At 34.9% G+C, this 22,844-nt stretch overlaps 1 protein-coding gene across 1 annotated transcript in view; it reads right to left on the bottom strand.

Annotated features, from left to right (window-relative positions):
• CSMD3 (CUB and Sushi multiple domains 3) overlaps positions 1 to 22,844 on the bottom strand; it is a 746,059-nt gene that overhangs the window by 47,521 nt on the left and 675,694 nt on the right. Inside the window, exons 55-59 of the mRNA XM_087747332.1 lie at positions 20,102 to 20,275; positions 18,202 to 18,387; positions 10,868 to 11,041; positions 4,567 to 4,749; positions 2,727 to 2,903 (exon numbers count right to left, since the gene is read on the bottom strand). Of these exons, the coding sequence (XP_087603458.1) occupies positions 2,727 to 2,903; positions 4,567 to 4,749; positions 10,868 to 11,041; positions 18,202 to 18,387; positions 20,102 to 20,275 (894 nt within the window). The remainder of the gene's footprint in view (positions 1 to 2,726; positions 2,904 to 4,566; positions 4,750 to 10,867; positions 11,042 to 18,201; positions 18,388 to 20,101; positions 20,276 to 22,844) is intronic.

The raw sequence follows: 22,844 nt of genomic DNA, 5'->3' as shown, positions 1-22,844 counted from the left end.
GAAGAAATCTTGTCATAGTAAAAGATGGAGAGCATGTGTACTGGTTTTGGCTGGGACAGAGCTAATTTTCTTCATAGTAGCTTGTATGGTGGTGTGGATTTGTTGTGAAAACAGTGTTGATAACATAGGGGTGTTTAAGTTATCACTGAACAGTGCGTGCACAGCATCAAGACCTCTGTTTCTCATGCTGTCCTGCCAGCGAGTAGGCTGGGGGTGCACAAGAAGTTGGGAGGGGACACAGCTGGGACAGCTGACCGCAATTGACCAAACGGATATTCCACACCCTGTGACATTGTGCTCAGCAATAAAAGCTGCAGAAGCGGGGGACATTTGGAGTTACGGCATTTGTCTTCCCAAGAAACCACTATGTGTGATGAAGCCCTGCTTTCCTGGAGATGGCTGAACACCTCCCTGCCAATGGGAAGAAGGGAATGAATCCCTTACTTGCTTTGCTTACATGCAGAGCTTTTGCTTAACCTATTAGATTGTCTTTAACTCAACCCACAAGTTTTTGCACTTTTAGCCTTCCAGTTCTCTCCCCAGTCACACTGGGGGGGAGTGAGTAAGTGAGCAGCTGTGTGGTGTTTAGCTGCCTGCCAGGGTTAAACCACAACAGCATGGTAGGGAGAGTTAGGAAAAAAATTAAATAGAACCTGCCCTGTCAACAAAGTCTGTTGGCTGTTGGCACTACCAATTTTAGGGCTTTGGATACACTTTGAAATCATTATGAGAAAATTGTTGCCTTACAATAGATAATCTTCTTCAGGCATATTTTATAGACCTGCAGATAAAACTGGCAGGAGAAACAGGGGATTGTTAACTCATGATCTGTTAATTAGTTATTTAGCTAATATTGTCCAATAATTCTTGTTAATTGTCTGTTGGCAATTTAAAATTGATAGATTGTCATAAGAGAGAACATAGCAAGTTAAGTATGATGAAGTTTAATATACTTTTTATTTTATGTTTAGATGCACTAGGGAACTATAGAATTAAAGGTCTGTAGAAAAGGACACAGACTGGATACGGCTCTGAGCAACCTGCCCTAGCTGATCCTGCCATGAGCAGAGGGGCTGGACTAGACAATCTCCAGAGTTGACTGCCGACTTCAGCCATTCTGCAGTGCTGTAAAATGCCTCTCCATTTCTGAGTATTTTAGAGCTGCTGCTAGTACCTATATCAGCTTAGATACAAGTTGTAGTACCTAGTAGCGCTTCCATTCCCCTTTAGGATTTAGGTAATAGTCAGCAATGATCAAAAAGGCAGACATGAGTCAGGCTGAGATTCTCAGATTTTGTACCTTTTTTGGTAAGATTTTCCTTCAGTTGTTCTTTTCATATTCTGACCGCTCCGGGGGATACACATCAAACTAAAAACCCCTAAATAACATTATTGCTGGAATAAACATATGAGGGGATATACTTTTTATATGTGTAATCATAACAATAAGAGAACTGTGTATTAGGAATGTCAATAGATTTATTGTATAACAAATTTAAAATACTTGTATATTAATTAAATCAATAATATTTTTTTCTATTACACATAATCTTCACAATGCCTCTCTGTTTTATTAGGATACTTTTCCTGTTAAGACATTTTTTTAGGTTTTAAGTGAAAATCCTAAGTTTCTACCTGAGTAGCGTTTTTTGAGAAGACTGTTTTAGCATGTACTTCAGCTAAATGTCATTTTAAAATGCAAGAAAAAAATATAAATGCAGTTACCATTACAAAACACCTTTATCTTTGGTACAATTAATCTGGTTCTCATTATAACTTGGAAAATAATAAATAAACAAAAACAGGCTCTCTCACAGGTTTGCTGGCTGCAAAGCACTGTTCCCATGTTTACCATTAAAGATGGATTTAAAAACAACACAAGAAGGAGAAGTTTTCTTTATCATCTTACTTTTGGCCTCTACTTGGGTTGCTATAAGTGTGTAAAGTAGCCAATTCTATGAAAACTAGGGTATTAGTTAAAAGTTTAAGCAACAGTTTGCTATACCTCTGATGAGGATATGTTTCCTCGAAATGATAGGCAGTCTTGTGTGTCACATAAATGTAAAGTTTTCATAATTGTTACTAAAAGATGAACTAGGACATATAATAAAGCAGGAATAGATGGGCTTGAAAATAAACTGTTGCAAAATACTTATTATGAATGTGAGAGAAGCTGAAATAGCTTCTGTTAGCTGAGTAACTAAAGCAAGTATAAGGTTGATGAAGAGGCCAAACAGAAGATGTTATTGTGAGAGTGGGACAACCGTTTTGACCTCAGAGTCACTACAAAAAGAATTCTCAAGTGTTTATTTCAAAGTTTTTATTTTCTGCTCCCTGGAAGACCAGAATATTATGCTGTTATGTTTTAATGATAAAGAAAAGCAATTAAATTAATAATGTCTGAATATGAGATATCACAACATATAAACAAGATTAAAAATATATACTAGGAAAGGATTAAAGTAGGTAGATCATGTAACCATACAACTCCTTTAAACTGTAACAGTAGTCTATATACTTTTCTATACTCTGTCTGTCTTTAAAAAAAGGTATTCATCTTCTCATAGCACTATATCTTTTTAAAGTATTTCACGTACACAATTATGTATGAATTAGTGCAAGAAAAAGCTGAAGACTTAATTTATTTGCATCCAACTTCTGTATTTTACTGTATTGTCTTTCATAGGAGAGAAAAGCAAAGACTATTCATTAGAGATGTGTCTTACTTGTGCAGTTTGGCAAGGATCCAGACCATGTTCCATTGGCAGTGCATTGTCTTACAGATGGTCCAGAAAGTATGTATCCTTCCATGCATGAATAAATTACTGAATTAGAGAATGTAGTTCCATCAATACGAAATACTTTTCCATTAGCAGTTGTTCCTGGATTACCACACTGCACAGCTATAAAGCAAAATGTTAAATATTTTTAAAATGCAGTAAAGATAATTTTTGAAACAGTAATGCCTAAGGACAATCTTGCTGCCAGCAGTGTTATGTGGTAGAAATCCATACTGTTGTCCTGAAAAATTTAAGTTTCACCACCTACTGATAAGTCATATTGTACAGTAAATAGCTGTTTGCATTAATTATTTGTTTTTACTCTTTTGTATGTAGGGAAACACAGCCTACGAATTTCACTTTAAAATCTGCATTAAAGGAAAGCTAGTTCAGCTGCAAAGGTAAACTCCCAATTATAAGAAAATGCCTAATCTACAGTTATCATTGTAGATTTCATTTTAATCTATAGCATGTATACATTTATAGCTTCACCAAAGTGCATTTCCTACCTAATTCAAAGCACAGGATAGAGTCAAACTATTATTTCATAACCAGGTGTAAGCCTGATGTTTCCCAGTTCTTCAATGCTCAACTTCGGAATTTTTATGCATCTTTCTTATGTGATTACATATACACATCTATATGACCTAAACTAGAACAATATACCTGTGTGTGCATTACACACACCTATATATATATATCTCTGTGAACCAGATTCATCATTTCAAGAGATTTTTAGGGGGAAAAATAACACCAAAATATCTTAAAATGTAAAAGGGGTAATTAAATTCTGTAATAGATAAGATAAAAGAAGAATAGCATAAAGTTCAGTTGGGCTAAGCATATCCCTTCAGATACTAACATACAAACACATATATGTATATTTAAGTCGTGTCAGGGTGGCAGTCATTCAGCAGAAAGGATACTACAAAACCAGCTTGTGAAATAAGTTTTTAAAATGAGATTACTATTTCATACAGATAACGCAGTCAACAGTGATAAAGTGGAAAATAAGAGTACAGGTTCTCAAATTATTTTTTGTTTTTCAGGAAGCTTTTCTTTGAAGAAGAGTCTATTGGGAATTATTTCCTATTTTTGAATCAAGACAATTAAGGTAATAAATGATTCTCCATAAATATTCTGTTAGAGCTTTCTTCTATGATAATACATCTAGCTTGAAATTTCTAAAATGATTTTTTTCCAAATAAACTTGTTTCAGCATTTCATATTCTATTGAAAAATAATAATAATGTCAACAGTATTAGTAAATAAAAATTTTAAGCCAATCATTTATGACATAGAGGTATCTAATAAAATCCCGACAATGATATTTTCCTAAAACTCAGCTCTTTTCTCTGAAATTCAGATGTATAATGATTGTAATTACAGATCAAGTGGTGGTAAGATTTTTAAGGGAAAAAAATCTTTCCGCAAAAATTGAGTTCTAGAGGTCTTATCTATTTCCTTTTCTGCTTAGTTTTTTGTACTGGATAACACACATAGTTGACACTGACACAAGGTTGAGAAGAAATAACAGTTCAGTATACATTTTTTTTCTCAAGACTGAAAACATGCTGTTTCATGGGTGCCAGGAACTGATTTCAAATTTGTTACCTGATGCCAAACCATTGCTATGGTGTAACAACTTACTTAAAAAAATTTAATGGTCAGTCCATAAATCAACTGTATAACATTCACAACACAAAACTGGCAACGTAGAATAGGTTTTCTGATTAGAATTTTTAACAAGACAGTTTAAAAATAAAATGGATCTTCTGTGATTTACCTTTACACTCAGGTTGTCTTCCTGTCCAACTTCCATTTGCCATACATGTCCTTTCTTCTGAACCATGGAGGATATATCCAATATCACAGCTGAAATGTACTGTGCTTTTAATTTTAAAATTGTTTTCTTCTCTAGACCCATGACCTGGGATACCTGGATCACCACAAGAACCAGCTGTATCACCTAGAATTTAGAGTGCAAAGATTAGAATAAATATGAAATATTATTATGATACTGTATTTAAAATATGCTTCTATGTGTTGATAAATAAATTTATATTTATATTTTCAGAAAAAAGTGGGTGTGAAGCCCTGTAATTATAAAATTATTTGATTCTCAAATAATTTCTTTTTACTTATTTTATATATTTAAGTACAGAACAGAAATTATAATTATCTCAAGATTCCCCTGAGATCATGCTAAACTTTTGGTAACAGAATCATCAAACAAGAATAGGAAAACAAAAAGAAAGCCCCAAAACCTTGGTCATTTTTCATTTAAAATAAGGAATTCTGAGGAAAACCAAGATCCTGATCATAAAGATAACTTTCTTGTTTGCCTATAACAAGTGTTCATAAAATACTTCCTAGTTTTATTATATTAGAGTTGTAACAGTTTTACCACTGAATGAAAGCTCTAGACAACAATTTTATGTACATCTGACATGAAGTATTTGCCTGACATAGAAACGTTGAAAGTTCACTTCAAGACTTCCTGATAGCTAAAATCTCTCCCAGCTAGAAATGTTTAAGCAAATTCTAAGGTAGAGGGTTAATGTTTTCTACTATCTGTTGTATATCAATGTTAGAGCAATCAACATAGTCATAATAATAAAAATATCTAAGATTATACATCTAAATCTTCATTTGTGGTGAGAACTTTTAGGAAGCTCTAGGTAACACTGTATTTGCACAGCAGGTCAGTTGTTTAAATCTTTTAATATGTACTTAGGATCTGCTGTTTTATCTTTTTAAAGGTCTTTAAGTTAGTTTTCTATGTAATAAGAAATGAAGATATATGGTATTACTGAGTTTCAACACAAAAGAGTTGAGTTCTAGAATTCTTGGAGTTGCACTGCTCAGGTTTTCACCCATAGATATTCAGCTTATGGTTTTCTGTGACAACCTGCAAATAAACTGAACAGTCTTCTGTACAAAAAATAATTCAAACATCATAATATTTTTGAGAGTATATCTGCAGTATTTTGCACTTAGTTACACTAATATAAATAACGAAGAACTATTTTAAGAATCAGCTAGAAAGCTTTAACTCAACTACTTAAGAACATCATATTATAGCTTCACATTAGAGACAATTATATTAAAAGATTTGTACAAATTATGTAAATAATGCTTTCTGTAGAATAGCTATAGTTTTCTTGTATTTGCCCAAGCTTGAATAGCAGTAATAAGAGAAGTTCTTACATAGAAGTAGTAAGCAAAGTTGTCTGCTCCGAGTACCCTGAAGACTAAAAATGACAAATGCACTATCTAGGGGTTCTATGGGAAGTTAGGACCCTGGAGTTGTAGATGCAGAGAAAAACAGAGCTTCCCTTGCCTTGGTTGGCACTGTACGTGTGTAAACTATACTGTTGGAGTGACTGGTTGGACACATCTCTTTACTAACAAAAGCATGTCCAGAACAGACTAGTGAAAGGAAGAAGAGTAGAAATAGCTTGCTTTGCTTTGAGAATTATGGTGTATGAGCAAATGCTTGTTTTAGTCCAATACGTCCAAGAAGCTGACCATATTTTTGTCACTTATGAAGGTAGTTCATGTGCTAACCTGCAGTTTTGTAGGTCATGTTTACTACTTTTTATTTCCATATATTTTTCTATATAGGCCATGCTTCCTTCTTTCCCCACAAATTCATTGAAAAACAATATAAGTAAGCACCTTACAGGAGCTGATCTGCACAGCTCCTATAGGCTTGTGGGAAAAAAGAAAGCAGCTATGGAGCCTCAGTCTGAAGGCACATCTGGAAAGTCACAGAAAAGAGCAGAACTTTGCTTTGAAATGCAAAAGAGAACAAACCTGGCAGCTTGTATTACCTATCCAACCCCTTGCTGAAGCAGCTGACAAAGTAGGGTTATTGTGAACCACTCTCACTAATATAGGAGCCAATTTTATAATTACTTAAGTTAATCAAGCTTAAACTGACACCTTTCATTTCAGAATAATCAAACTAATGTAGTCATGCCTGTTACATTGTGAACTTCTATAGCATGTATGTGCAAAAAGTACATGGTCCTATATATTTTAATGCTTTCAGAAATAACAAACTCACTCAAGTAAGTATAAGAGCTAGCTGACTGTCTCGTTCAAAATCACAAACTCAGAAGCTTAGGCTCTTCTCTGTCATTATGTGACACAGATCAGTAAAGCAGCCTGCCAGCCCTCTTTAAAAAGAAATTGTAAATAGATCCGAATTATAGTAAGTAAAAGAATTTTATAAGCTTTCAAAATACTTCATGTCCAAGCTATTTAGATGACTTAACATCCCTCTAGTTTGAAAATAGTCTGCTAGATATTTTTACAATAATTTAAAAATGTCCTAGATCAAGATTTTTTTTTGTTATTTTGGGAATCCATATCTTACATTTTCCAGCATTATTTATTTAGACTATGAAGAATTTGGGACAGGGCTTATTAATTATTCTATACTTGTAAAGTCTCTACAATAACAGCTCAGTTTTCAGCAAGCTACTTGGCATTATGCCTAAAATAATTTTATGATGAAAAAATGAAAATAGGCTTTTTGCTATGCTAAGTATAAATTACATATTCCTCTTGTAAATGATATCATGTGTTCTTTCCTAATGCCTAATCATTACTGTGAATTATTACTCTTTTAATCTTAGGGAAGTTAACCACCAGCTCTTTTGATCGAAGGTTACAGAAATAATTTTTCTAAATGACTAATCACATCAGGAAGTGACAGTGATATAATCAATGATATCATAACGGAACATATTTTTATTTCCTCATGCAGAGATTAGACTAAGTGATTTTCACAGTCAGTTATGAGCCATCCTTCACCCATATGTGTAACAAATTCTCAGCTGGCATTTAATCTTAATGAAAAACAGGGCATTTAGACCACTTAAGTAAGGACACAACCATTGCTGCATTTATGAGGAATTCTAAGTTGCTGCAAATTTCTGACTCCAGCTGATATGCATATGATGACTGAAAACTGTGTTTCTGAATGCCAATACGTATCAATGGGACATGACAATTCCTTCTAGCTCTAGGATGTGAAACATAATGTGCCATATGACAAAAAGGAAACTGTCTTAGGGATGATGTGACAAAATTTGGTTGCCTTATGTTCGCTGACCTAGCATTTTCTGTTTGCATTCTTCTCCATATATGAAAAGGACAAGCATGCTGTATCTTTTGTCAGTTGAACATTCTATTTTATTTATTACTAATATCATCAACAAAAAAATACGAAGTGTAAGGCTTTAATATGCATTAAAAATGAAGAAATCAAGTTATCAAGGCTAACAACGAAAGCTAATGATTTCACATATTTTTAGAAACAAGATACGGAAATTGTGTATGATAAACTGCAAATTATTTTAAAATGAGAAAGCATTTCAGATATACACTTTGAAAACAAAGTCTCAATACACTTTGAAAACAAAGTCTCAAAGTTGTCCTAAGCTAGAATTATAGTTTGCTACAGCACAGCTAAAGAAAATAAGTTGTATTCTGTCACAATTTGATTTGCTATGACTAACATTTGAACCTATATCAAAGAAATATTTCTTCATGTATTGAGAAAAATTCATTAGATCTGATTAGAGTTTCCTTTCTGTGGGTACAAAATATGTCATTAGAAAAAAAAGGATTTTCATGTACTTCACTTACAAATGCTTGTCCCAAGATATTTGAACACTTATTTAATTTAACAGCAGAATGATGGTAGAACAATCTGATTTTCAGTAAGGTTTCTTCAATATTTTCATGTACATTTCCAGGCTTCCTATTTGTATTCCTTGATATTTTTGTCTATTTCTTTAATTTATTTTTTTTTAATTCAGATTTTTCTTTTCTCATAAAGACTATGGAAAACTACAGTAAGTATCCTTAGATTTTATCTAAAGAGGATTTTTTTCCCCAAAGCAAATATGTATGCATACTAGCAGTAAAAACATTTTTGATTAACCTAGTTTGAATTTGCAATGCACATAAATATATCATTACTAAGTAATATTTACACTAAGCTTTGATTTCTGGTGCATAGCTCTAAATATCATAGGTTATAAGAACTCAATATTTGTTCCCATTGTGGCAAATTTCCCTCTGATTTTCTTGATACAAAGTTAAGGGATTAAATTAAGTATTCACATTTTCTAGTTTCTGTCACATTTTAGGCTGTAATGGCAAATTATTGAAAGAAGAGGAACTCATAGAGCAAGATAATAACATTTAGATTGTCCTTGTCTAACCACTTCCTAAAAGTTTGCAATGGAAGGTTTAGATACTGAAAAATTCGTCTAACCCTTTGGAATTTAGTGCAAGATTTTAACCAAGCAGCACTATTTTAGTATTTGTTATTAATTTTTAACCATTTCTGTGCCATGGGCTGTAAAAAAGTGCATATTCTGAAACTGTAGCTGACATTATTTATTTATACCTGAATACACTAAAGAGATGAAGGCAGCAGGAAAAAAAAAGGGATTGGAATATGTGAGACCCCACCTGGAGTACTGTATTCGGTTCTGGGGTCCTCAGTACAAGAAGGACACGGACCTTTTAGAGCATGTCCAGAGGAAGGTGACAAAAATGACCAGAGGGCAGGAACACCTCTCCTATGCAAAAATGCTGAGAGTTGGGGCTGTTCAGCCTGGAGAAAGGAAGGATCCCAGGAGACCTTATTGCAGCCTTTCAATATACAAAATATATAAGAAAGATGGAGAGAGACTTTTTATCAAGGCCTGTAGCAACAGGAAAAGGGGCAATGGTTTTAAACTGAAAGAGGGTAGATTTAGATTGGACATAGGGAAGAAAGGGTGAAGAGACACAGGACCAGGCTGCCCAGAGAAGCTGTGGATGCCTCATCCCTGGAAGTGTTTGAGGTCGGGTTGGATGAGGCTTTGAGCAACATGATCTAGTGAAAGATCTCCCTGCCATGGGCAGGGAGATTGGACTAGATGATCTTTAAAGATCCCTTCCAAAGCAAACCATTCTATGATTCTATGATTCTAGTGGAAGATGTCCCTGCCTATGGCTGGGTGGTTGGACTAGATGATTTTTAAAGGTCCCTTCTGACCCAAACCATTCTATGATTCTATGACTTACTAAGGCTGTAAAGAACCTTGGATTTTTATTGTGAAACTGGTATAGCTGTCAGATTTGCATATTGGTTATTTTTCACCTTTTGTTTTGGCATAGCTGTAACCCAAGAAAGAATGTGTCACTTGTTTTCTTCCTGTTTTCTGCCATACATAGGCAGACCTATTACATAGGTCTGAATAAAGTCCAAAACCCCACTGATTTCTTTAAACTATATAATGGAAAAATGAGGATGACAAGAAGGAACCTCCCCCCAATATTTATTGAGAATTAAAACTGATAACATGATTAACCTCTATCACAATCTGTGTTTACATGCTCTAAGATAAGAAATGGGATTTAGCCAAATCTCAAATTAGTGTGCGACGTAGATTTCTGTTTCTCATTTGATCACTGCTGTTAAAGTGAATCAAACTGAAGTTGTGAAATGGAACATTCCTAAGCATTAAGTTGTTCAGAAAACATATCTTGACTTCAGTGAGGGCTAATCTATTACAAGGATTAAATGGTGTTCCCTCAAAAACTGAGCATCCTTTCTTGAAATTATGTCGAGCCCACTTGGCTTTATCATAAAGATGGATGTATTATGCAGTTAAGATATACCTGAGGTGTCATCAAGTTAGTAGATATTTTACAAGTGTAAAAAAAAAAAAAATTACCCATCATCTTGAAGAGATAATGATGCAAGGTTTCCCTGTGGAAATTAATACTCTTTCCAGAAGTCACATAGAAAATATTTTCGAAACAAACCAGTGCCTTTAACATTCTATTGAATGTGCAATTTCCTATTCATATTAAATGTCACTGAGAAAGCCTACTTCTCCCAAATTATTTTCTTGCTAATAGTTTTTACTTATTTTGGTTTTACTTTTTTTATTTCTACTGAGATAATACTACATTTTTATACATTATTTTCCAGATTTTAAAATGGCCTTCTGATAAAATCAAAATAAATTCAAAACAACTTCAGGACACACTCATCAATTCAAAAATATTACCTGAGCAATGAGGAAGAGATCCACTCCAGTGTCCATTTAACTGACATGTACGAGATGACTGCCCTAACAGCGATCGTCTACCTGTGCAGGTATAATGAACAGTAGACCCAAACGTATATTTATCTCCAGATAGGACCGCGTTAGGAGGAACGCCAGGATGGCCACAGTCAATCACTACAATGCATAATTATTGGAGATAAAAAAAGGTTATTATCACTGATCAAACAGTTTGTTGTTATCATTTTCAAAACTCCATACATAAACTTTGTGAAGAGGCTGACCTTTTCAGAGTTTGGGGAAAGGAGACATATGTGATTAGAAATGCAAAATATATTACAGACCAAAAACTGTGAAACAAATATTTGGAGACATCAAAAAGGTATTTTAGATACAGATATTAATGTCCAAAGACACTCATTCACTAAGTTGATCTTTATGGTATGAACACATACACACACAAACACACACTCATGCACATACTCATCAGAGAACAAATAAAGGATGACAGTATCTGCCAAAGTCACTGCTGAGGTAGAGAATATGCAGACCTTCATGTCTCATTCACTGGTCCAAAATCATTGGTCATGAAGTCTATTAGGTTTATAAACAAGATTTTGGCCAAATTTTGCTATGAACCTTAATGCTAATTTACTAATTTCATATTCATGGTTTTGGTTACTTAAAACATTGCATTATATAAATAAAATATTTGATGACATATTTTTAACATATTCCGAGGCATCATCCATTGATGTTAATTGCACAGAAGTTGGAGGGAATTTCTATAGGATCCTAATCTTAGAAATGGTCATGGATAAACTACGTATCATATCAGTTTTTTATTGAGTAAATTTTGATCAATAATTGCTAGTTATTTCCATACTGTGATTAATTTTTAGTACTCTCAATTTTGACATTTTTGTGATTTCCACTTACAGATTGCACATAAGGGTATCCAACAGTTACCTTACACACACCTAATTTTGCTAACTGGCTCAAATGTCATGAAGTACGTAAGCTCAGGAAAGAAAATGGCAAAATTTAGCATGATATCTTTTGTCCTTCAGTTTTCTCTTATACAGAAAATTATTATAAGTGGCTCTTGCTATAAATGGTCAAAAGCAGTAATTTTTTAGGAATAAAAAACAGGCTAAATGATAGAAACCTGGTCTAAAAGCAGGATAACACCGCTGAAATAATTTCAGCAGCCTCTTATCTACTGGAAAGTTGTATAAAGTAACAGTGAAGCTACTTTGGCTAGATCAACAGGAAGCTAGCTGTTCCATAAGACTAAAATAAAATGACAAAAGGTCTTAGGCATCATTATGGAGAACATTATCTACATGGACAATGTATGTAATGGAACCGAAGTTCTGTATTGAAAAGTAATAGCTAGTCTGTCTTTTAAGATTAAGAGCACATATCAAAAATGTACAAAAGAAACCCCCCACATGTGGAGTTAATATAGAGAAAACTTCTAAGGATTGAGAGCAAGTAGTTATTTTAAAAGCAAGATAAATATGTCAAGTTGAGGAAATGCACAGTTAAAATTCATAAACCAAATTCACTCTGGTCACAGAATGAATCTAGCCTTTCATGTTTGACTTTTTTTTATCTTACATCTGCCCATGGCATGTGGCATATCTTGGCCGAAGATACTTGCATTTATGCATCATGAAAACCACAAATTATAGCTGCAAATACTAGGGTACTAGAACAGCCCCCTAAATCATACAAATGTAGGTTTTATCAATACCTCGTCATCTTCACTACCATAATGTTTTCAGAAGGATTTTTTTATCAAAAAAAGCCAGATCAGAAGCCTGATCAGGGTTAAGGATGTATTCAATTCCCTAGCACTTTCAGATATATATAACAGTACAATGGTTGTAGAATACAACATATGACCAAAGTAATGTTTGATGATTCATCTTCCTCTGATGATTATTCTCAGTCTTCAATCTTTAGATTTATACATATACTGTTCTGTGTTCAGTGACACATGTTCTTTTAGGGGTCCAGCTTGCAAGGTGCAGAATCTTCCTGACAACCCCACAAAGGATTTAGGAATGTGGTATGTGATTGGTTGACTACGATTCCTACCTAGTGCCCCTGACCCCTGTGACCATTTTGTAGTCTTGTAGGACTTTGAGTGAAATGGTCAGAATGGTCATCTTTACAAACTGGGCACTTGCTGTTACCATGTTATTTGTTTAATCAATTGCTTATAAATAAAACCTACTATTAATTGTGTATGGTTGTAGAGAAGGCAAACAGAACATTATTAATAAACAGGAATGTTGGTCATGCAGGCTTCAATGAAGTGAAACTATTTCTTTTTGTGAAAAACATTCACAATTTTTCAGAGTGTTTTTATTATCTGTATTTTTCTTGATTGATTCTTTTGCCCTTTTCAGATATTGTCATAGAGGAAAAGTTATTTTCATCCTGATACCTTACAGCATTCAGTTTTGGGCTTTCCTATACATACTTCGCTTTTATGTTTACACTTATGTCTAAAAGTCCTGGATTCCTAATAACAGATTTAGAAAATTATACCACCCTCTAATACTACCATTAACTCAGTTAAATGTTCTACAAAATTTAATGTGATATTCATGTTCTCAGGTGGGTATTTCATGTGAAGAGTAGACCATATTTCTTATTTTTTTCTCCTAATGTTAATTCATCCTCCATTTTATTTTGATCAATTTCTTCCTTTCTGCCTCTCTGTTATAGAATCACAGAATCACAGAATCATAGAATAGTTTGGGATGGAAGGGACCTTTAAAGGTCATCTAGTCCAACCCCCACCCCCACCCCCCCCCCGCAATGACCAGGGACATCTTCGACTAGATCAGGTTGCTCAGAGCCTCATCCAGCCTGTCCTTGAATGTTTCCAAGGATGGGGCATCTAACACCTCTCCGGGCAACTTCTTCCAGTGTTTCGCCACCCTTATTGTAAAAAATTCTTCTTTATATCTAGTCTGAATCCACCCTCTTTTAGGTTAAAACCATTACCCCTTGCCCTATGGCAATAGGCCCTACTAAAAAGTCTGCCCCCATCCTTATAAGCCCCCTTTAAGTACTGAAAGGCTGCAATAAGGTCTCCCTGCAGGCTTCTCTTCTCCAGGCTCAATAACCCTAACTCTCTCAGCCTTTCTTCATAGGAGAGGTGTTCCATCCCTCTGATCATTTTTGTGGCCCTCCTCTGGACCCACTCCAACAGGTCCATGTCTTTCCTGTGCTAGGGACTCCAGAGCTGGACACAGTACTCCAGGTGGGGTCTCATCAGAGCAGAGCAGAGGGGCAGAATCACCTCCCTCAACCTGCTGGCCACACTTCTTTTGATGCAGCCCAGGATACGGTTGGCTTTCTGGGCTGTCAGCACACGTTTCCAGCTCATGTCCAGTTTTTCATCCACCAGTACTGCCAAGTCCTTCTCTGCAGGGCTGCTCTCAATCCCTTCATCCCCCAGCCTGTATTGATACCCGGGGTTGCCCCAACCCAGGTGCAGGACCTTGCACTTGTCCTTCTGGAACCTCATGAGATTCACGTGGGCCCACTTCTCAATCTTGTCCAGGTCCCTCTGGATGACATCCCATCCCTCAGGCGTGTCAGCCTCACCACTCAACTTGATGTTGTCTGCAAACTTGTTGAGGGTGCACTCAATCCCACTGTCCATGTCATTGATAAAGATATTGAACAGAGTGATCCCAATACAGGCCCTTGAGGGACACCACTTGTCTCTGATCTCCATCTGGACATTGAGCCGTTGCCCACTACTCTCTGGATGTGACCATCCAACCAATTTTTCAACGACCAAAGAGTCGACCCATCAAACCCATATCTCTCCAATTTAGAGAGGATGTTGTGGGGGACCATGTCAAAGGCCTTACAGAAGTCCAGATAGATGATATCTCTAGCTCTTCCCTTCTCCACTGGTGTAGTCACTCCATCATAGAAGGCCACTAGGTTGGTCAGGATTGCCCTTGGTGAAGCCATGCTGGCTGTCTCGAATCACCTCCCTGTCATCCACGGGCCTTGGCATAGTTTCTAGGAGGATTTGTTCCATGATCTTCCCAGGCACAGAGGTGAGGCTAACAAGTCAGTAGTTCCCAGGGTCCTCCTTTCTACCCTTTTTAAAAATGGGTGCAACGGTTCCCTTTTTCCAGTCCCCAGGGTCTTCACCTGACTGCCATGACTTTTGAAATATCATGGAGAGTGGCTTAGCAACTACATCAGCCAATTCCCTCAGGACTCAGGTCCCATGGACTGATGTATATTCAGGTTCCTCAGGCGGTCATGAACCTGATCTTCACTTACAGTGGGAGGGACTTTGCTCCCCCAGTCCTTGTCTTGCAGTCCATCCACTCGAGAGGTGTGGGAAGAGAGGCTGCCAGTGAAGACTGAGGCAAAAAAGTTGTTGAGTACTTCAGTCTTCTCCTCATCTGTTGTTACCAGCTTGCCACTTTTGCTCATCAGAGGCAGCATGCTTTCTTTAACCTCTCTTTTGTGGCTGACATACCTGTAGAAGCCCTTCTTCTTATTCTTTGCCTCCCTTGCCAGCTTCAGCTCCATCCATGCCTTGGCCTTCCTGACCCCATCCCTACACAGGGCAGCGTCCCTATACTCTTCCCAGGATGTCCCTGCTTCCACTGCCTGTGCATTTCCTTCTTGCTCTTTAGTTTGACCAGCAGGTCTCAACTTATCTATGCTGGTCTCTTGCCTTCCTTTCTTTATTTCTTACACCTGGGTACTGAGAGCTCTTACACTCTATGGAAAGCATCCTTAAAGATCTGCTGGTTGATCTAGTCCTGTTCCATCACATACCTGCACAGTACCTTCTTATAGCTGTGTAAATTTTATTTTATGTTTGGCTTTGATTCAGATTTAAAGAACAAATAATGAGGGGAAAAGAAAAATAAAAGAGAATAATATTGTTAGTCTTCCTCAGAGTATGTAAAAAAGTCAGGTCAAATTATATTTTTTTCATTATTATGGACAATTATCAATCAATTTCTGTCAAACCAAAACCTTACTTTCCTTAAAAAAAAAAAGAATTCTGAAATATATTGCAAATAATTCTTTTGCCAGTGTGACATTTCAATGGCTATTTCTTTTTCCCTGAAAAATCCCAATAAACAAAAGGCACATTAACATTGTCATATTCTGAGGAAATAAATGTCAGGACATGGTGCTGCAATGGAATTACTGAGAGGATGGCACAGACACCAGTAAAAAACTAGTCTACATTATTTGGATTTCAAGCTTGGAAGGTGTGGATTGTATGTACTCACATCTCAGTAGCTTAAAAATAACAAATCAGAGCATGTCTATCAGAACTAAATTGAGAATACTTTGCAGTACAAAAAAAAATCTGATATGGTCACTGGTATTGTTTGAGGTATATTGTCAAAACATACATATGTTGTATTTTGAGTACATTTAAAATTTAAAGTATTTTACAAGTAACATGTGCCTAAGTAGCATATGCCCCTGAAAGTCTTTAATTCAAAGGGAGAGTTAAAAGGGCATTATGGTCCAGACCAACGCTGAATTCTGCTTGTTACAGGATTTATAGTAGCTAGAAGTATTCTAGCTACAACACCTTTCAAAAGAATTGAGTCACTTTACAGGCGAACAACTTTTCCTTTGTTACCATGTCTCTTCTCCATTATTCTAGTGATATTTCAAAAAAGTGTGTGTTCTTTGAGACTAGTTAGAGAGAGACTGAAATCCAGCTAGGTCAAAAAAATAATCCAACCTGGGTCAAAGAAAAACATCCAGCAAGCTTTCCAATTCTTTTCCATTGCTCTTACAGTGAAAAAAAAGAGCAGACTACTAAATGACTGCCCTGCATATGTCCACAAGGGAAACAATTTGCAAAACACTCCGGAAGCTGAATGGCTCTTATAAAAAATATTCAATAGCTGCATTAGAATAAGTTTTGGTAAGCTTTATGATTACAAAATATCATAGATAGTGTCTAGGTTAGAATTCATTGACCCCTCTATATAAATGGCACAAATACAGCTGAGGATGCCCTTTCAAAAGTACACATAGCACTCTTACTCTCAAAGGTCAGCTTAAAAGAAGAGTAAAATCTGTATTATTAAATTACTTGTGACAATTCTGAAAGAATACTAAGAGATAAAAAAACAAAAGGAGAAAGAAGAAGTCTTTGCACCTTTACCTTTAGAATTTCTTTCTCTTTGGAGATATGCTACTATTAAGTAACACTTGTCTTTCTGCAATGGCAATGTTACCTCAAAATTTAATGTGAAACTGTTAGACTTTTTGTTATATGTTCAACTGTGACTTCCAATCAAGCTACTTATCCCATCTAAGAAAGCGACAAGTTCCAGAACTAAAAGTTTTAACAGTAATAAGAAATAAATTTTCAGATTTTTTTTTTTTAGAGAAAGAATAGCAGAACTGGAGAAACCTCAATTAAGGAAGACTAATAAAGGTGAAACTGAGAACTGATATCTACAATATTGCAAATATCAGGCCATGATTCCTGAATAAGGAATCCTTAGCCTATTTTCCCTTTAACCTCTAGAAAATAAAGCTTTCAGCCTTTCTCAGAGAGAAATTTTTGATCCTAAACCAAAACCTTTTTCATAGACTTATAGAGAACTGGGTAAATGAGCTGTTCCAGACAACTGAAAACCTATGAAACATCTATGGCTATATCTACATCACAGTTAGAAAGTGGTTCATGACAAGGCAGAACAAAAACAACCTCCTTGTGTTGATCCACTTGCCATAGTGGATAAGTTGTATATGACTATGGTGTTCAGGTACATTTGGTAGTGTAGTAAGCTGAGGACATGATCCAGAGGACACTTTTGGTGCTCTACAGTGCCATTACTATTTGCTTACTGTCTTCATAGATAGTCTGATCTTGCCATTGTCCCAAGAGAAGTCCAGAAAGTACTATTGTGACATAAGTCAATAATTGGGTACTATAGTTTTTAAGTTTCAGTGTGATTATAGCTTTGTGGCCAGTGGAGGCCACATATTGCAAATTCAATGGATATGTTTTGACCTTCTATCCCTGCTCTCAGGGATGATTGTGCTGAAGCATTCGGAGATATTTGTTTCAGTTATTGCATTTCCCAAAGTTTCTATGTTATTTGCTACATGCAATAACAGTATAACTGCGCTACTTCAGCTGCTACTGAGACCTTCCATCACTACTGCACACACAAAAATGTATATAAATATGATTATTCTAATTGGTGTCACGAGACTGATGGAAATGTTGTGAAAAATAATACCTAGTCTAGTCCACAGTCTTTGTAGAAGCATACACATTATCTACTTACTAATGCATTCAGGTAGAGTTTTGTCCCAGTGGCCATTTGGTTGACAAATTAAAACTGAAGAGCCAAATAAAAAATATCCAGGATTACAGTCATAAAATACCACTGTGCCATATGTGAAATTTCCATGTTCAATTTTACTTTCTCTTATAGAATTTGCAGGAATTCCAGGATCAGAGCAATTGACCACTAAAAAGAAAAAGAACACAGATTTGAAAGTCATACAAACACAGTCTACTAAAATGGTCTTTAAATGATCTACTATGCTTTGTATGAGAAACTTCCAATGTGTTGCTACCCTGATTTTATATACCCTGATTTTATATATAATGATACTGAATTAGGAAGATGATCTGAAACAAGGAGATGATAAAACCAGGAGGTGCTAAACTCAGAGCAAGTAAAAGGAAATGTTTCTTCACAGAGTGAGATGATGCTGTAAAAGTATTTGCCACTAACAGTGACTGGACATACCAATATATTCAACGTATACTCTTGCCTTGACATAAACATTTCCACCCCACAGCTGGAAACAGGTTATGGGGCTAGATGTGCCTTTGGTCTAACCCACAGAGCCATGCAAATATACTTACGTTCCTATACTAACAATTTGATAATGGAACACCTTTGAGGCAGATGTTTTGAGCTAAAGGGCACATGGTCAGTTAGGTAAGACTGTGATGATTCTGCTAGAACAGGGAATTATCCCACAAAATGGGTATGTGCTTTTAAAAATAGCAGTATACTTTAATGGTTAAGAATACTAATGGATTTTTTAAGTCCTCAACAACTTTAAGATTCATATGTTTGAAAATCACTGAAGAATGATTTTTTTTTTTCCTTTTTTGCAACTTACAGCTGTCTGGTGAGGGGAGTATAATACTTATTTCGGGGGTCATGGGGATTTTTTAACAGTTTCCATGCAATAGAATCCTCTGGTCAAGTAAACACATCATCACCTACTCAAAATTACTCTAGAAAACTACAGTTCATTACTATCCCTGCAGCCTTATAATTAATTGCATGTTTATATGCATACATGTGTATGTACCTGTGTGCAAATATATATATATCTGCATATGTACATGAATGTGTGTACATAAAGGTATCAAAATATGCTAAAAAACTCTGTAATCTAAAACCAAAAAAAGCTATTGCTAGATGCGATTTAAGATCATTTTTCCTACCTACATCACTCAATGTAGTTATTTTATGGCTCACCTGCTTCTCTCTAGTCACCATCCTAAATGTTGCAGTCTGCAGGTGTGCTCCTCCTGGCAGTTCTCAAATATTGATACCACCAGACTAGAATACATACTTTATTCAAGGATAGAAATAACTTTCTGGTTGGATTTGACTTCTTTAAAAAGCACATAACAACAGACTTAAAAAGTACAATGGTGATAAAACCTTTCTAAAAGTGCTTATGAAAACTCAAACAGAACTAATTTCATAATGCTATTTTATTTTCAGTGAAAGAATTTAAAATATAATATCCAGAAGTGTTGAGAACCAACCCAAATGGATTATGCTAACAAATTAGAATAAAAATTTAAAAAGTCAAGATGAGCAGTCAGATCAATGGAAATGTAAAAGGAAAAAAAAGGTATGTTTTCTTATGCACCTATTAGAACTATGTTGGCTAAAAATGCAGAGAACATTATTTCAGGATTTAAGCTCTTAATTATCTCTGCATAATTTTCCTTAAGGAACTTGTAGAAAACATTTTAAAAAATCAATACAAACTGCAGACATAGAATCATGAAACATCTTCTTTAATAATTTAATGCCTGTTAGTAAGAGAGGCATCATTTTGTCTTCACAGTGTCCCTTTACCTTCAGTTTATTTTTTAACCTTAATTTTCCAACTAAGTTTGAAATCTGTAAATGCTTGTATTCTTACCTTTGCATATTGGAGGTGGGTGGCTCCACTGCCTATTAGCCTGACACTGTGCTTTGGTTGGTCCTTGCATAACATACCCAGTATTGCATGAGAATGTCACAACATCATTGAAGTTGAAACCATTTCCACTTGTTCTTCCATAAATAGGACTACCAGGGTGACCACAGCTAACAGCTAGCATAGCACAAAACAAAGAAACAAAAAACCGACAGAGCATGCTGTTATCACTTTTCATGATTTATGATATAATAGATAATCATTATAACAACTATATCATGGTATTTAAAAGTTTTGATATTATAAGGTACTGTGTACTTTCCATGAAAGATTCACATTTCTCTGAACTGAATAAGAACTAAGACATATTTAATAAATGTTCAAGCACTTACTTAAATATTGAAATAAACTTAACAGAATTTGCCATGCAGTAACCAAGGCAAATTAAGAAAATTTTTCTGAAGGATCAAGAGAAAAGCAAATACTTGATTATCATTACATATAGTCTGAAACTGAAAGGAAATATTTCAGTGCGTTAGTTCCTCGGGTATTATTTCTTGCAAATATGTCTTACTATCAACTCACTCTGTTTTATCATTGAGGCCTAAGTACTTAGAGAAGTTATAAATTTATAACTAGGTATGTGAAACATTATGGGCACTGTGAAACTTTTCTTGTATTTATACAAAAACTGACTACAGAAGGTAAAGTTCCTTTTCTATGCCCACAAAGACCAGATGCAAAAATAATAAGGAAAATAAAACAAAAATTAATTTTCCCAAAATAATTAAAAATGTATAAATATTTTCTTCTATATTTTAACAAACTCTAGTTGTTGATAAATAAAATGTTCATCAGTAAACTTGAGTGCTATCACGTGGCACATACAGGACAACCAGGTGATTGGGCCCAGTAACAAGTCTCCCAAGTAACAAGTAATAGGACAAAAGGAAATGTCCTCGGTTGCACCAGGGGAAGTTTAGGTTGGATATTAGGAAAAATTTCTTCACTGAAAGGGTTGTCAAGCATTGGAACAGGGAAGTGGCCAAGTCCTCATCCCTGGAGAAATTTAAAAGATGTGTAGATGTGGTGCTTAGGGACATGGTTTAGTGTTGGACTTGGCAATGTTAGGTTAATGGTTGGACTTGATGCTCTTAAAGGTCTTTTCCAACCTAAATGATTCTATGATTCTAATTTAAAATGAAAAAAAAACACAGAATAAATTATTTAACTCTCAAATTTTTTATGACTTTAGAAACTTCATTATTTTTCTAAATTAATTTTTTTAGGTCTGATATAAATATATGTTCTTTTTCTCCATGTAGAATAGACTCATCATGACAACTCTAAAAGGAACCCATTCATATAATCTAAATAAAATACAATTTTTAGTAATACCAAAAAAGTGAAAATGGTCCTTAAGAACTAAGAATACAGACAAGTCACAGTATATTCTATGAATGAAAGTTAAATTGAATTCCGTATGTTCTATTAATATCACTAAGTATGTTATTTTAATTAAATATATTATCTTTGTTACTGGTATTAGAAATTTTTATACAAGGAATTGTATTTTTTCCCAAAAAATGTAATTGGAATTGTACACTAAACTGTTAACATTTGTAAAACTGTCAGGAAAAGATATGTATTCAGTCCACAGAGATGTTCTTTATTGTACATATAACACCAATAAAAATTATTCTTGTGAAAACAGAAGTATGAAATTTGCATAAAATTTTGAATAATACCCATGTATATACAGCTGCAATACACAACAGTAGTAATACATCTGTCCACTGTATAAGGAAGAAAAATAGTGAGTCCAAAAGTGTAAATGATAGAATTGCTAAATTTAAACACAATCTCAAAAATTCAATTAAAACATCTAAAGTTAAATAAATAAAGAAATGTGAGACTATTTTTTACACTTCATTTGAACCTTTGATCTGAAGTGGAGCTGTTCCTAAATATCCATCACAAAGTTAGAGGCAGCTGCTGTTTATAGGAGGCTTTTGCAAGCCTAAGCTTTTTCCTAAGTCTTGTGTCCTTTTCTGAAGAGCTGTATCATGCATCCTCCTGTGTTCAAAAAAGCAGCTTCCGTTCAATTAGAGGAAGAAAATACGTCCGTTTTCTCTGCTGTTAGCACATTCAATTTTTTTTTGTTGTTCTAACATTAACATTTTAATTTAGAAATTCTGGATTAATGGTGTCTAATTTTATTACCTTAACAGTTACCTATGAAGTGTGTTGCTCTGAAATGTAGTATAAAGAAGTAATGATCTATTACTAGATCATAACGTGGAAACAAAATTAAGAAATACAATTATTATAGTAGTGTTATGTATATCTAGTTCTATGTAAAACAAAGTCAAGAGTGAGCAGTAAGCGTAATTAATTAACATCGTGTATTATGATTCATCATTCAGATAGTTTCTACTACAAAAAAGTAGCTATAAAAATAGAATATTTGAAGGTGAACTAATACATTATCAATACACTGATATTACTGAACCTGAATTATTTAAACATAATTGTAATTTGCTTGACAATCCTTTGAGAACTCTAAAATTTTCCTAAACAGAATACAGTATTTTCTGTTATTACTTAATGGTATTTCATTTGACATGTTCACACACTTATCACACAAAAAGAGCCTCACTAACAAAATACAAAATTCATGCCAAAAAAGCCTAAACCCAAACCCGAAAACAAAGTAACACTATCTTTCTGAGGAGAAGAAAACAAA

The sequence above is a fragment of the Nipponia nippon genome, unplaced genomic scaffold (assembly GCF_047370975.1).
Source record: "Nipponia nippon isolate SJK-2023a ecotype South Korea unplaced genomic scaffold, ASM4737097v1 scaffold_1, whole genome shotgun sequence".
Classification (NCBI taxonomy): domain Eukaryota; kingdom Metazoa; phylum Chordata; class Aves; order Pelecaniformes; family Threskiornithidae; genus Nipponia; species Nipponia nippon.
Note: the sequence above shows the minus strand (reverse complement) of the source record. Positions and strands in the feature narration are given on the sequence as shown.